Genomic DNA, 14,351 nt, shown 5'->3' with positions numbered 1-14,351 from the left:
TAGAACAACAACTGTTTGAAAGCAATCTATGTCACTCTTATATCTGCTATTATAAATTTTTGATATACATTTATAAATAAAAGCATCTTTAATGAGTGGGTTAAATAAAGCATTCTATCATGTGAGCATAATGCTGGACTGAATAGCCTGCATGGAATAAAATTGATTGTCTTATCAAACTTTTTTCTGGATTTTCCAAATAAAGGTTATTGGAAATCGTCCTTGTTCATATCATAATCCATAATTGATAGTCTCTGATGTTTCAAACTGCTAGATTTGGAAGTCCTGAACTCTGAATCATTCCTTCCATTCCTGAATTTGTTATGGAATACTTTTGGAAGTCCTTTAGCAGCAAATGTTCATTTCCAAAACCCTTCGAGTTTTTGATTTGGGGAATACCCATCACTTCGAAGCGACTTTTTCAGATCTTGGATTTGGCTTCGTGTATTTTCTTGATGCCTTCTACGTCGCCGTTTGATTCAACACTGGAAAAACGGCCTTTGTGGCTGATTTGCGATGCCTTCGTGTGTTGCAACAGTATTGACCATCTTTTTCGCTACGTTGTCTTTCTCTGTGAAAAAAATTATATGAGAAAATATAGCCTTATTTCTGAACTAATCGCCTAAATAACAGCTTTCTTGTTAAAACTACCTCAAACAAGTAGACTTTATTCTGTTGCCTAGTTGACTATCACAACATGGTACGCAACGAGGCAGTCACTCTCGAAACACCGAGCAGAATCTTAAACTAATTCGAAAATGGGACTTTATTTTTAACTCTGGTGGTCAACAATACTCTCCAAAACGTAAGCTTTTAAAATGGAAAAAATAATAGCTACAATGTTGAGAGAACGAACTATATTCAGAAGCTTATAGTTAGGACTAAATGTGCTAGTATAGAACGTAAACAAAAAATACACCACTTAATGGATCCTTGTTGTGTGTATGAAAAGAGGGCTTCCAAAAAAAATTCCCCCGCAAGCATTAAAATACTTTTAGATTTTCAGGGTTTTGCCGGATCCTCAGAGCAAATAACTACTGGGCGCTTTCACTCTAACGTATGATCCACTCGCATAACTCAAAGGGTATGTGTTTTCTATATGGCCAACCGTCGTGATTTGCACTGATAATCACTAGCTGATCCCGTGATAATGTCACTTCGTTGTTTTTCCCCTGATTTCTCCCGTGATAAGTACAACAGTAAAGTAGAATATTTGAAATATCGATAAAGTAAGAACTTTCTGAAGCTTTTTAGCAAAAAACATTCTTGTTACATGTAGTAGACGTGATAGAGGTTAAATTTGATACGAAGGTCGTACATGTGACATGACTTTTATATCAACATGTACATACCACGAAGGTTCATAAATCTGGGCTGGGCCTTGTGGGTACAAAAGGATTTCACTTTTAATGTGAAATCTGAAATTTTTCATAACTGTTTCCAATTTAACTGTAGTCCAACTGAAAACCACCTATTTCTTTGCCTACTACCGTACAAGCCCGTACAGCAGGTCTTATAGAGTTTTTTATTAGTAGTCGTGATGACTTCGAGGTCCTTCGACGTTGCGTGTCACTGCATTCCAGGCAACATAACGTGTCTTTGCCCGAGGAATAAATTTGTTTGACAAAGCATTTGCCAGGGTTGATACAGCAATTAGGACACGAAGTCCCCTACGAGGCTACATACCATCTCATTTTGGAATATTTTGGAAGAATTTTGGAGGATTTTACTGTATTAACTTTTAAATCTCCCCCCCCCCCCCCCACCCCCCACCCGCCCTCCCCCGGTGCTTACTGAACCACGGTCAAGTAATTTTCTAATATATTTGGATATTATTCCTTCCAACTAATATGGATTTGGCGTAAGTAGTAGGGGAAGTAGGGAAAGTTCATCAATCACGAAGAAATCGAGGAATGAAGTAAAATGAGAAGGAAGTCATTGGAAAATGTAAGAATTAAGCGTAGCGCATTCTACCATGAAACTCCGAGCTACAAGCCGTCTTCTCGCTCGAGCACAAGTACCCGAGGTAGCAGGATATTCCGAAAACGTCGTGCCAAAATGAAAGTGTTCAATATTATCTTTGATTTACATTATCAAATTAGTTACCCAAAGTATTTCAATGCTTAAAATAAAAAGTTGGCTAAGAGAATAATTTCATTACATACCTTGGTTCGTGGCTGTCTTGCTCTCTGTAAATCAGACATTTTTATGGAATCCTCTTAGGAAAAACAAAGTTGAACAATTTTTCCTCTTCAACAAAATGGGCGTTACATGTAACAGCCAGTCACGAGACGCGTCTTTGGGCTGAGTACTGCTAGTTTTGATGCAAATATAGGTCTCAAAATGTCGTGGATGTTTCAAGCCAAATACAAAACGACGAACTACGAGATCAATTTCCGGTAACCCTAATAAACTTAATGACGAAACGCCGAAAGACGTTTGGTTGCTACATCCTCCCCTCCCTAATGTATCGATAGGATCAAAGCGTAACAAAGCCTGATTTTCAAAAGCTAGACGTCATTTCCTGTCTCAAGCCCGAATGTTTATCGGCTGATCACTAGTTTCAAGTTTATATTGGTCGATTTGAATCAGATAACAAGAATCAAAGACTCAAAATTATCAGTTTCAAAACCAAGCAATTGCAAAGTTCCGAGCAAAGAGTTGTACACACGCAAAGGAAAGCCATCGAAAATGGCAACTTTTCACCACGAAAGAAGGATATTTTCACCTTTGTATATAAACCGATACTTATTTTTCCCTTTCCCCCTATTTTTTGCCCTCATTTCATATTGACCGGCAGCCGAAACGAATATTTAAAAAATTATTTAGTTACAAAAATTAGTGAATGTAAACTTTTGCTGTAAAAAATGGCCCAAAATGACCTGTTTTGCATCCTTCTTAAATAATACATGTTTTTTGAAAAGGTGTGAAAATGGACCAAAATCGGCCAAAACCATAGGCTATAGTAGTTCCTCATTGCATTTTTTCATGGCCGAAGTTGCTGCTGACTGCTGTTAAGTTGCAGTAGCCGTTGCTTTTGTTGTTTTGGCTGCTGCTGCTGTATTTGCTGTTGTAGTTGCTGATGTTGTTGTTGTCATTGTAGATGTTGCCGTCTGTTGCTGCTGTTGCAACTGTTTTTGCAACAGTGCCACAGTGCTGTCGTCAGTGGTTGCTGCTGTTGCAGTTATCGTTGTTATTTGCTGTTGGTATTTTACTGTCTCTGCCGCAATGTACAATATATTGATAGTATTTAGCTCAGTTTGAATACTATTTACAAATACCCTTACTTGTTTCTTGTCACCAGTCCGAGTATCCCATAAACGGATAAGCCTCAAAGTCACAGAGTTTTTCTCCTTTGGCGTAATGTAACGATTTAAAGCATTTATCGCAGAAGAACGAAGGGTCTTCACTAGCCAATATATCGTTTTTCGTAACCCATCTAAAACGAAGTAAAAAGACATTTTAATGAGGGGAAAAGTCTTCTAGTCTGTTAGGATTTGTATTACCGCAAGCCCCTAAAGTTCCGGACACACGGTGCAACATTGCACGCAACATGTCACGCAACAGGACTGTTGCAGAGTGTCTCCCCAACGCAAATGCAACAGATCTGAAGTTGAATCGTACTCTACTCTTGCAACATTGCGCGCAACAAATTTCATCGTGTGAACAAGGCTGCAACATTACCTGCAACATTTTGAAATTTCCAGACAATCAGCTTGCACCAACTTTATACTAGTAACTGCTGACCAAATATCTTAGCATTGCAGGCTGACACAAGCGATGTTGCGTGATTTTGTTGCAAAGTGTGTCACCCGGATTCAAATTTGTTGCTTGCAATGTTGCACCGTGTGTCTGCGCCTTAAACAGACGTCAGTCTAACATCGTCACGCAACGCTTACCTCCCCACAAAAGTTGCGTGACGACCATAAAAATGTCTCGGAAGAAGTAGTATTAGTCTAAACCTACTAATGGCTTATTTTTCTCTCTGCCCAAATTGATTTCGAGTAACATTAACTACGAAGATAAATTATTTACTTACTCTGCAGTATAGATGTTACACACACGACATCGCCGCCGCCTGCACCGATGTTTGAACACTTGTAAAGGGTAGTCCATTGCATTCTTGCTGTCATCTACATGAAGTAATCTGTTAAAACAAAAACAGCTTCTGTTATGCCATTTCAAATGCACATCTCTTCACCAAAAACTAGCCAATTCATGGTACCGACTCTCCTTAGTTACTGCTGCTGTCTTTTACTCCGACGAAGGACTAGCGTCCGAAACGTCAGTAAGTTTTTTTCATCTTTTCACGGTGTAGAATTTACCCTTTTATTATTACTGTTTCATTAGAAACACCGATGCAGCTCACACTAGTTTTTAGCTAGTTATCTCTTCTTATGTCCAACAAGCTCTCAGAATTGAAAAACTTTGATTGTGGAAATTTGATTTATTAATTAGTGTGATTGCTTACTGTCGTGTTAAAATAAAATAAGATTGCCTTATAATCCTTCAATTACTTTAACACTGTGTCGTTGTTTGTGGGGCAAGGTTTTTACTCCACTGGGAAAACTGCTGCAACAGTAAGTAGTTAGCTATTGACTGAGTCAGAAACTTGAATTCCAGTATGCCCTGAAGAAAGGGGTGATTTTTGCGGTGGGATGGGAACACCAGGAAAATATATATGAAGTACAGAAGTGAACCAGTAAATAACTCCACCATTATCATCCACATCATCCTCATTCTTATCATCACAACCATCACTAGCACCACCACCACCACCACCATGACCTACCACCACCACCATTATCATCACCATCATCATCATCACCATCCTCATCACAATAATCATCCCCATCATCATCATTACCATCCCCATCATCATCACCATCATCATCACCATCATTACCATAACCATCATAACCATCATCATCACAATTATCATCACCATCACCACCACCATCACCATCATTACCATCACCATCATTACCATTACCATCACCATCACCATCATTACCATCATCATCATCAACATCACTATCACCATCATCATTAGTTTGTCAACTTCTCTGACACATACCTCAGATCAGTAAAAATTATGAGGTGTTCACAGTTGCCTTGGTGACAGTAAAGATAAGGATAGCCTAATCTGATTGTGAGCTCTCCAAACACTGACTCATCCATTGACTTTGTTTGTGCTTCCTTTAGCTTGGTACTCCAGTCCTCATCACTGTCCTTGGCCCAGTCAGTGATTATCCTGGTAAAAATCAAGTGTGATATTAAAAACTCAGAGAGACGTTTTGTGCACAGCCCTTGATTGAGCTTCCTATAAAAAGACAACTTAAAATGCTGTTTCTCAAAATTGGAAAATGGTATTAGCTGCTTAGAGGTTGAGGGAAGAACTGGATCCAGGTGTCATTGCAGCGCATTTTGGACCGGTGCCTATTTCATAAAACGTTTTCGTTTTATTTCCTAAAACAACCCCAAAATTCACTGCAAAGCCTACTCAACCCAGTTTTTAAGCCTGAATAATAAGCCTGAAGCGAGATGACGTTTTACTCCCGACTCTATACCATAATAGTTTTTAAAATTCTTTCATATTAAAATTTTTGATTCCTTAGAGGATACAGGAACAATGGTCATAATTAAAGAACAAAAGCAGTGTGAAAAGGATTATGGTCTAGAGACAGGGGTAAAACGTCATCATGTTTCAGGCTTATTACACAGGTGTCTTGTGCCATTATCTGTAACAGCTGGGTTCCCAAAGACTAGATTTGTCTTTCTATCAGTCATCAATCATCAGTTAAGTCAGTTAATCAAATTATAGTGGCTTCAGTTAAAAGTAAATTTGGTGACCAATTTGAATAACTATTGTTCTGGACTGACAAGTTTTGTGTTCATGTGGAAACACAGAAGTGTTTTCCCATGTAACAGAGAGTATATGGTCTCCATATTTTGATTCTGTGTATGAAGTAATATTTTAAGAAATGGAAAATTTGTTTTAGCTACTGCAGTAAAATATATACATTTTTGTTCTGTACTGATTAATACTGTAACACTTTCATACTTAGTCACTGGAGAAAACTAGTATGTGAAATGCCTTGGGGGTGCAGGGGGTGCGAACAAACCACCCCTCCCCAAAGCATTTCCTAAAACACTTCAACAAATAACAAAAACTTTATGGTTACTGTCATTCTATTCTAACCGTTGACATTCAAGTTTGTTTTTTTATTTTTTTTATTTGTGTAAATATACTTTTATTTCTTCTTTCTCCTTCATCTGTTTCATCTCCTTAAATAGCTTTTATAGACTTTCAATACATGTAACTCGAATTCTATTGTTTTCGATTCATAATCTGATTGGTTGACAAACTCAAGTGTTCACTTTTAGAGAAGAGGAGTAAATGTTCTCACAGAGTTCTTTCTATAACGCATCCCCACCCCCCTTCTCTGTTGACCTGTAGACCTACCTGCTGTAATCTCTAGAAAGACCATCCCTCATGTCATTATAAAACACATTTTCAATATAAAAGAATCCAGATTTACAAATATCCTGTAATTGGAAAAAGAACAAAATAAATTCCCAGAAACACCAAATCATTTAACACAATTTTCTCCTGATCGATGCTATAAACATTCATTATTCCAAAGTAACATACCTTGCATTTTGCCACTTGTAAAAGGTTTGGGTTGTCACTATGGTCACCTGGAACAACATGGTCTGATGCACAGTAAATTTTGTCTCGCAGTGAGGTAAGTTTCTATTTACAAATTAAATTAGTTTGGTCATCAAGCTATTTTTCTCTGAAAAAATTCAGGCTCCAGGCAGAACGTGACCTTCTCTTTGACAAACTGAGCTATATACTGAGCTACTTACTATTCATGGTTGTGAGCAAAGCAGTAGAATAATATTTTTCGCCTGGTCACTTATTGACAGAGACCTTTCCTAACACCTTAGACAATTATTCATGTCTCTATCATTGCAAGGTCACCGTTGTCCTTGCTTCGATACACAGGAATGATTATCTTTCAAGATGGTGCAGGGAACTGTGAAGGGGACTATCGATTGTTGAAAGATTTGAGAAGATGTGAGGCTAGCATTGAAATTCAAAAGAAATGGCAAAAATTCCATCAAGAAAAGGTGAGATTTATTTTGTTTTCATGTTAGTCTTGCATCCACAATAATTTTTAGAAGGGTTCATTCAAAAGTAAAAATTAAATAATAGGGTTAATCGTGACATACAAATAAAATGTGCATAGCAATTTATGTTAGGTATAAGCAGTCTACGAGTAATTTTAACCCACCTGATGTGATAGAACGAGAAATTCTTGAACTTTGTTTAACTAATAATGTAAAAATAAAAATAAGCATATATAAATATAATATTTATTTATGAATAATAGGAAAGCAAAGAAATGAAATAGAGAAATAATTAAGAAAGTTGAAGGGTAAGGTTGATGGCCTGATGTTACCAGTGGAGGGGGGAGGGAAAAAGAAAGGAATTAATGGAAAGAGCGAAGGAACGAAAGAAGGAAATGAAGAAAAGAATAAAGGAAGGAAGGAAGGAAGAAAGAAAGGAAGGAAGGAAGGAAGGAAGGAAGGAAGGAAGGAAGGAAGGAAGGAAGGAAGGAAGGAAGGAAGGAAGGAAGGGAGGGAGGGGGGAAGGGAAGGAGGGAAGGAGGGAGGGAGGGAGGGAGGGAGGAAGGAAGGAAGAAACAAAATTAGTAATGAAGAAAAAATGAAGAAAGCAACAAAAACAATAATAATTTTTACCATTTTAGGATGATAAATTGCAATGGAAAGAAGAACTTCTGTTTCTTCTATAGCTTTATGCTCTTCTGCTCCTTTGCGAGTTACGGATTCCTAATGAAAAGTGACTATCACTATCATGCAACTAAAAATTTGTTATTTATCCTTATTTTCAACTTCTGTAACCCACCTTAGCACCCAACATCACCCTATTTACTCTTCTGTCTTCTAGCCTGTTTTTTCTATCAACTTTGGTATGCCAGAATCAAAAAACTCAAATACATAAAGACATCACAGGGAAAAAACCCGGATTCTCAAATTGGGAATTGTTGGGAATTTCCTTGAATTCCCAATTCGAACATGCACCAACGTTGGGATTTATTGTTGGGAATTTCCTTCTAATACCCAATAGGAAAACAAAATTCCCAACAAACTAACATTGGGAATCAGTGCCACGTTCCCAATTTTGTTCTCTCTGGGAATTGGATGGGAATTCACTGGGAATTCAAGGAAATTCCCAACAAATTCCCAATTTGGGAATCCGGTTTTTTTTCCTGTGCATGTATCAAACTTACCTTTACAAAATAATTTACTTCTTTTCTAAAATGAGTGATTTTGCCTTTTCTTTCCTTTAACAGCCTAGTGCAGAAATATAATGATAAACAAGCTAAAAGAGAATATGTATGGATGGGATGGGATGAATGGATAGCAGGTGGGAGAGTTAGAGGATGGATGGGTAAAAAGGATGGATAGATGATTGGTCAATGAATAGATGGTTGGATGGATGAATGGATGGATAAATTGGTGGGAGGATGGATGGGCGGGTAAGTGACTGGATCGATGGATGGATGGGTGGATGGATGAATGGGTAGGTGGATGGAAGGGTACTTACTAGAGGGATGGATGAATGGGTTGGTGGTTGGGTGTACAAGTGAATGGATGGCTGGATGGATGAGTGGATAAATGGGAATGGACAGTAAAGAAATGAATGGATGGATGGATAATTGCTGGATGGATGAATGGGTGGATGGATGGATGAATGGGTAGAGGAACAGATGAAGGCTAAAGATATGGATAGATTGATAGAAGTAAAAATTTATAATTATTGGTAAAAGGTTCGAAAGTTGGTTAAGCACCAGCTGATTCAAAGCAGTTGGTGTGAAGATCATTCATCACCAGACATATACCACATGTTATACATTCATAATGTAAAGCGCATTGAAATTATTTGAAATGCCCTATATGAGAAACTCCCATTATTATTATTATTATTATTATTATTATTATTATTATATTTCTATTTCCATGTTTTACCTTAAAGAAGAGAGGTCCGTATCAGGTGGGATATCATTATTGTAAATATCAACAGAGTCTAAATCACTTGGTTCAGCTGGACCCTGTCACAAACAAGTTTTTTCATTAGAACTATGCAAAATAGATAAAGAATGGTGTAATGGATTGAGCAGCTGTTAGTTGGGAGAGCCTGGAAGTGCCTATCAGTGATGGCCGTGAGAAAGACAGTTCTGCTGGACCCTGCCAGAAGGAAGTTCTTTCTAATAAAGCTATGCAATTTTGATAGGTACAACCATACAAAATAGATAAAGGAGTTGTACTGGAGTGAGCACCTGTTAGTTGGAAGAGCCTGTGAGGAACTATTAATGATGGCCATGAGAGAGACTAAACGAGAGTATGGGTAATATACCCCTTGCATATGACCCCAAAGAAGCTCAGTTTGGAGGACAAAACAAAATCTCACGAGAATTGGAAACCTATTGTTATGTCCTTTAAATTGAGCTGCACTCCGAAGTATTGCAAGGTGTCTATTGACTAAAAACAAATTAATTAATATATTAGTTATAAAGAAAATACCTTCAAGTTAGCTGGACTGTGGTAACAGATTCCAAGAAAATGAATTCCAAGGTAAATCGTGGACAAAAGAAAGACAAACAAACAAACAAATATTAAATATCAAAAATAAGAAATAGAACCAGAAAAAAGTAATAAAGTTAAAGTTATATAAGTTTAATGATTTTAAACAACTAACAATTAAGCTTAAATCAAGTATTGAATTTAACATTATGTATATGAGTTAAAGACTATAACATCATGCTCAAAGAAAAAATGTATTTTGAATGAAACTAAGAATTTTTAAGCTTACCTGCAAACTTCATCCAACTCTGCAACAGTTTCAGGAGAAACCCCCATCGCTTCTGCAAGCTCACTATGTGTTGGCTCATGTTTCTTCATTTCAATATCTTCCTCTGACAGCTCATTCGAGAGATATTCTTTAAAACTTTTGACACTTATTAATGAAGAAAAATCACTATTTTCCTTCCCTCTTGTCGCTCGTGCCGTTCTTACCGCCATTTTGAAAATAGTACTGAGTCTATCAGGAAATTTGATTGGTTGCTTTAATCTGAGGGTTGGTGTTGACCAATAGGATGCTTCGTTATATAGTATAAGCTAAGACCCCTGGGATCGATATTTTCGTGCGTCTTGATAAATAAAAACCTGCACATCACCAAGGAAGTATTATTTTATATGTTTCGGGAGGCATTTTGCTGTATTTCTTCGAGTTTAAAATCTGGCCAGTTTATTTTACTAGAACCTTAACAAAAGAAGAAGGTTTTGACGTTTAGTTTTGAGGTGAAAATGGGCTCGCCCACCTACAACTGGCAGGCCGAGAAAACCTGTGTTAAAGACAGGATAGCTTTTCTATTTAACAACGAAATTCTCAGTGATGTTTACTTCCTTGTGGGTAAAGGACCTCAAAGACGACGTATTCCAGCACATAAGTTCATCCTTTCAGTAGGCAGTGCTGTTTTCGATGCCATGTTTAATGGAGGAATCGCGACACAGTCAGACGAAGTCGAACTCCCCGACGTTGAACCGTCGTCTTTCTTGGCTCTTCTTCGCTTTTTGTACACAGATGACGTTCAAATTGGACCTGAAACTGTCATGACGACTCTTTATACTGCTAAAAAATACGCAGTTCCTACACTAGAGAAGGCTTGTGTGGATTTTTTAAAGACAAATCTCAGTCCTGATAATGCTTTCATGTTGCTTAGTCAGGCTCGCTTGTTCGATGAACCCCAACTCGCAGCGCTATGCCTAGATTGTATTGATAAAAATACTGTGGAAGCTGTTAATGCAGAAGGCTTTACTGACATTGACTATGATACCCTTAACGTGGTTTTACAGCGAGATACGTTAAATATTCGAGAAAGTCAGCTATTTACAGCTGTAGTACGCTGGTCTGAGCACGAGTGTCAAAGAAGACGACTTCAAACCACAGCTGAAAACAAAAGGTACTGTAAGAAAAATCTTACTAAAATAATTCATAGACCATCTCAAGACTTCAAAACCCTGAAAATGTGTTGATAAAATCTTTTACTTTCAAATATTCCGTAATTTGTTACAATATTTTTCTTTGTAATGTTGTATCACGTGATCTTGTGTGACTAAAAATATTTTGACCTCGCTGTAAGGAGGTCATCAGTTAAATTTACGGATAAAACTTCGAGAATAATCTAAAGCAGTTTTTTGAATTGGAGGGGCATAGATTTTAAAAGTATTGCAGAGTGATTGTTGATTGTGATGCTATAGTCATAGTGATGGCGATGTTGACGATGCTATGTTCTCCTGAATTTCACAACTGTCCATATCACAATTTCTGAATGTTTTTGTGTTGCTTGTCAGCATTTACCCTTAACAGGGCCTTGCTGTCAGTAATTTATTAGAGCAGTATGTGGTTCGTTGCTAGTGTGTGGCTCTCATGTTGCAGTTTCAAGGGCATGTTACTTGCTGAAATTTACCCCCTAACAGGGAAGATGACAGGGATGTTATGGTGCTGGTGATGTTGATGATGATGTTGGTAATGGCTAATGAAGATGTTGATAGTGATGATAGTGGTGATGGTAGCGATGATGAAGGAGGTGATAATGATTATAGTGTTGATAGTGGTAGTGAGAGTCACGATGAACATAATGGTGGTAATGGAGGTTCTTATGTTGGTGATTATGATATAACAATAGGATATTCCTCTTTTACAGGTCAGTCTTGTCAAAAGCACTCTATCAAATCCGTTTCCCCATGATGACAGTAGAGGAATTTGCATCATCTCCTGCCGTCCATTCCAATATCCTTACAGACAAAGAAGTGGTTTCACTTTTTCTTCACTTCACTCTTAACCCAAAACCCTCAGTCGACTTCATGGACAAACCTCGCTGCTGCTTGACTGGCAGAGAGAAGGTCATATCTCGATTCACGAAAGTTGAGTGCCGCTGGGGATACAGTGGGACTAGTGATAGGATACGGTTCACATGTAGCCACAGAATATTTGTCGTTGGGCTAGGTATGTATGGATCGATAAATGGTCCCAGTGACTTTCAAGTTACAATGCAACTCATAGAAAGTGAAACTGCAAAAATTTGTGGACATAATGACACAGCATTCAACAGTGATGGCTCAGAGAATACATTCCGTGTGATGTTCAAAGAGCCAGTTGAAGTCCTCCCTAATGTCAGTTACACAGCCGCTGCTACCGTGAGGGGATCAGACTCACACTATGGAACTTGTGGGCAGAAGCGTGTGGTGCATGACCTTGATGGGCGAGAGAAAATTGTGTTTAATTTTTATTATGCGACAGGGAATAACAATGGAACATCAGTTGAAGATGGACAAATACCTGAGATTATATTTTACACTTGATATATCACTGGGGATATATTAAAAAATATACAACACCTAATTTCATAATTACATAACCAACACAGCCTTAGTCATTTAGGCTTTTGGCCTCTGCCAATCAAACAGTACTAACAAAAACCAATGGAAATTTGATTGACAGAAGTCAATTACCCAGACATCTCAAGTTATAGCTAGTTGTCTGGGTGGTATAATTGTTATAAAAATGAGTATGGCATGTAAATTTCATATTTACAGTAACTTGTATATACGTACTGTATGTACACGTACCATCCTGGCATAATAAGAGATTGTCACACGTTAAGAACTTGTTATTGTTTTCATTCATGAGTTTCTATTTCATATCACGAAACCCATATCACAAACAAGTGAGTCTATGAGCGAGTTGGTGATATGATATGGACAACAAGTGATAAAAGTTTAAGATTTCCGGCTCATAACGCATAATAATTTGTTTATAATTACACATTTTAGGGTCAATACAATAACACTGCTCACAGTTTCCATTTTACCATTCACACTTCACTTTTTATTCACTCCAGCTTTCATGCGGATATTTAAGCTTAAGCTTTTCAAAATCTATGACGGCAATGTCAACTGAGTCTGGGGTCTTCAAAGTCTGTCTTCCCTGTGGATGAGTTGACTTTACTGACAATCTTGTGAAAAGTGAAATCTCCAATGAACAGAACCCCAAAGAGAAATTATTTACACTTCCAGTTGATGTCGCCGTCGTAGATTTTGAAAAGCTTAAGGTCGCTATTGAACCCAAATGTGTAGCCTTGGGGGGTTGGGGAGGGGCCACTACACAGGTTTAAAGATATAAAAATTAAATACTTATAAATTACAAAATAATTAGCCATTATAGTAGCATAGAGGGAGGTGATTTGGGGGGAAGGGGTAAACAATTGAATTTGTAATATGTTCCTCAGTCTTTGGTTAGCTGTATTTGGCATCTTCGATAGCTGTCATATTTGACAGCTGTCAATTATACACCTATTTCAATGAGCATTGTCATCACCCATGGTGATAGGCAATATGCAAGAAGCCATTGGAGATAGGTCATTCCAAGATTGAAGAATAGCTGGAATGACTTGTGTTTCTGCTCCTTATTCTCGTCAAAAACATGGATCTTAGTGTTGAGACTGTTTCAATGTTCTTTATGACGTATTGCCTTTGACGATGACAGCGTTTATTGAAATAGCTATATAAAAAGATGATATATAAGATGCTTTGTCTGGCTGCTTTGTTGTTAAGACAGAGCTAGGCCTCTAGATTGGGTGTAATGTTTTCTTATTTCAAACCACGTCATTCCCTTGAGTATCATTTTTTTGTTTAAAAGTTGTGCATGAGACAATGCATGAACATACAGCTGTACATCAAACTCAAACAAATAATCTTATTCTCAAGAGGATGAGACTTCTAAGGCTGATCTGAAATGGGAGAACATTACACCCAATCTTTAACAGCTTCTGGGGAGGGGGGTACTCCTCTATATTCGCTATATGGAATGGTACCGCCAAATGGGGTGAGGTTTTCAGCGATTCTACTCTGGAACAGGGTATGAATTTTAGTGATTTTACTCTGGAACAGGGTCAGGGTTCAGAGGGCTCAGCAGCACATCCGTCCTCCACCCAGGATTAACCTTAGTAGCTATAGCACTATACTATATAGTCAGAAACTGAACCATGAAGACAGAACTAAAAGCCTAAACTCTCCCAGGGTAATCCATTTTAAACCAGATCAATCTCATAAAACTCTTGCACTAAGCTTCTCGGGCTCAAAACAATGAAAAATAATAATTGTGGAAAAAGATTTCAATCGATCTCAAGTAAAAGAAATAAATAAGCTTTGCTTTATTTTAACTTTTGGTATATATTTGTTTTTTCTTCCACCAGCCT

At 37.6% G+C, this 14,351-nt stretch overlaps 2 protein-coding genes across 2 annotated transcripts; one reads left to right on the top strand and one right to left on the bottom strand.

Moving 5' to 3' along the window:
- Positions 1 to 2,796: 2,796 nt before the first annotated feature.
- Positions 2,797 to 10,140, bottom strand: LOC148906612 (snRNA-activating protein complex subunit 3-like). The gene is made up of 11 exons (XM_089037898.1): positions 9,905 to 10,140; positions 9,616 to 9,631; positions 9,061 to 9,143; positions 8,322 to 8,385; positions 7,771 to 7,860; positions 7,302 to 7,340; positions 6,656 to 6,757; positions 6,467 to 6,549; positions 5,078 to 5,254; positions 4,040 to 4,147; positions 2,797 to 3,439 (listed from the first exon to the last, which is right to left on the bottom strand). Exons 1-11 carry the CDS (start codon positions 10,111 to 10,113, stop codon positions 3,298 to 3,300), a joined length of 1,113 nt encoding a protein of 370 aa, XP_088894024.1. The 5' UTR covers positions 10,114 to 10,140; the 3' UTR covers positions 2,797 to 3,297.
- Positions 10,141 to 10,226: 86 nt separating this feature from the next.
- Positions 10,227 to 14,315, top strand: LOC148906611 (BTB/POZ domain-containing protein 2-like). Its single transcript, XM_089037897.1, has 2 exons — positions 10,227 to 11,054; positions 11,799 to 14,315. The coding sequence occupies exons 1-2, from the start codon at positions 10,399 to 10,401 to the stop codon at positions 12,454 to 12,456; spliced, it is 1,314 nt and encodes a 437-aa protein (XP_088894023.1). The 5' UTR covers positions 10,227 to 10,398; the 3' UTR covers positions 12,457 to 14,315.
- Positions 14,316 to 14,351: the final 36 nt, after the last annotated feature.

This window comes from Actinia tenebrosa, unplaced genomic scaffold (assembly GCF_029948245.1).
Source record: "Actinia tenebrosa isolate PJP-AT-01 unplaced genomic scaffold, QUT_ActTen_1.0 PGA_scaffold5__44_contigs__length_20552954, whole genome shotgun sequence".
Lineage (NCBI taxonomy): Eukaryota > Metazoa > Cnidaria > Anthozoa > Actiniaria > Actiniidae > Actinia > Actinia tenebrosa.
This window is presented reverse-complemented; position numbering and strand designations above follow the sequence as displayed.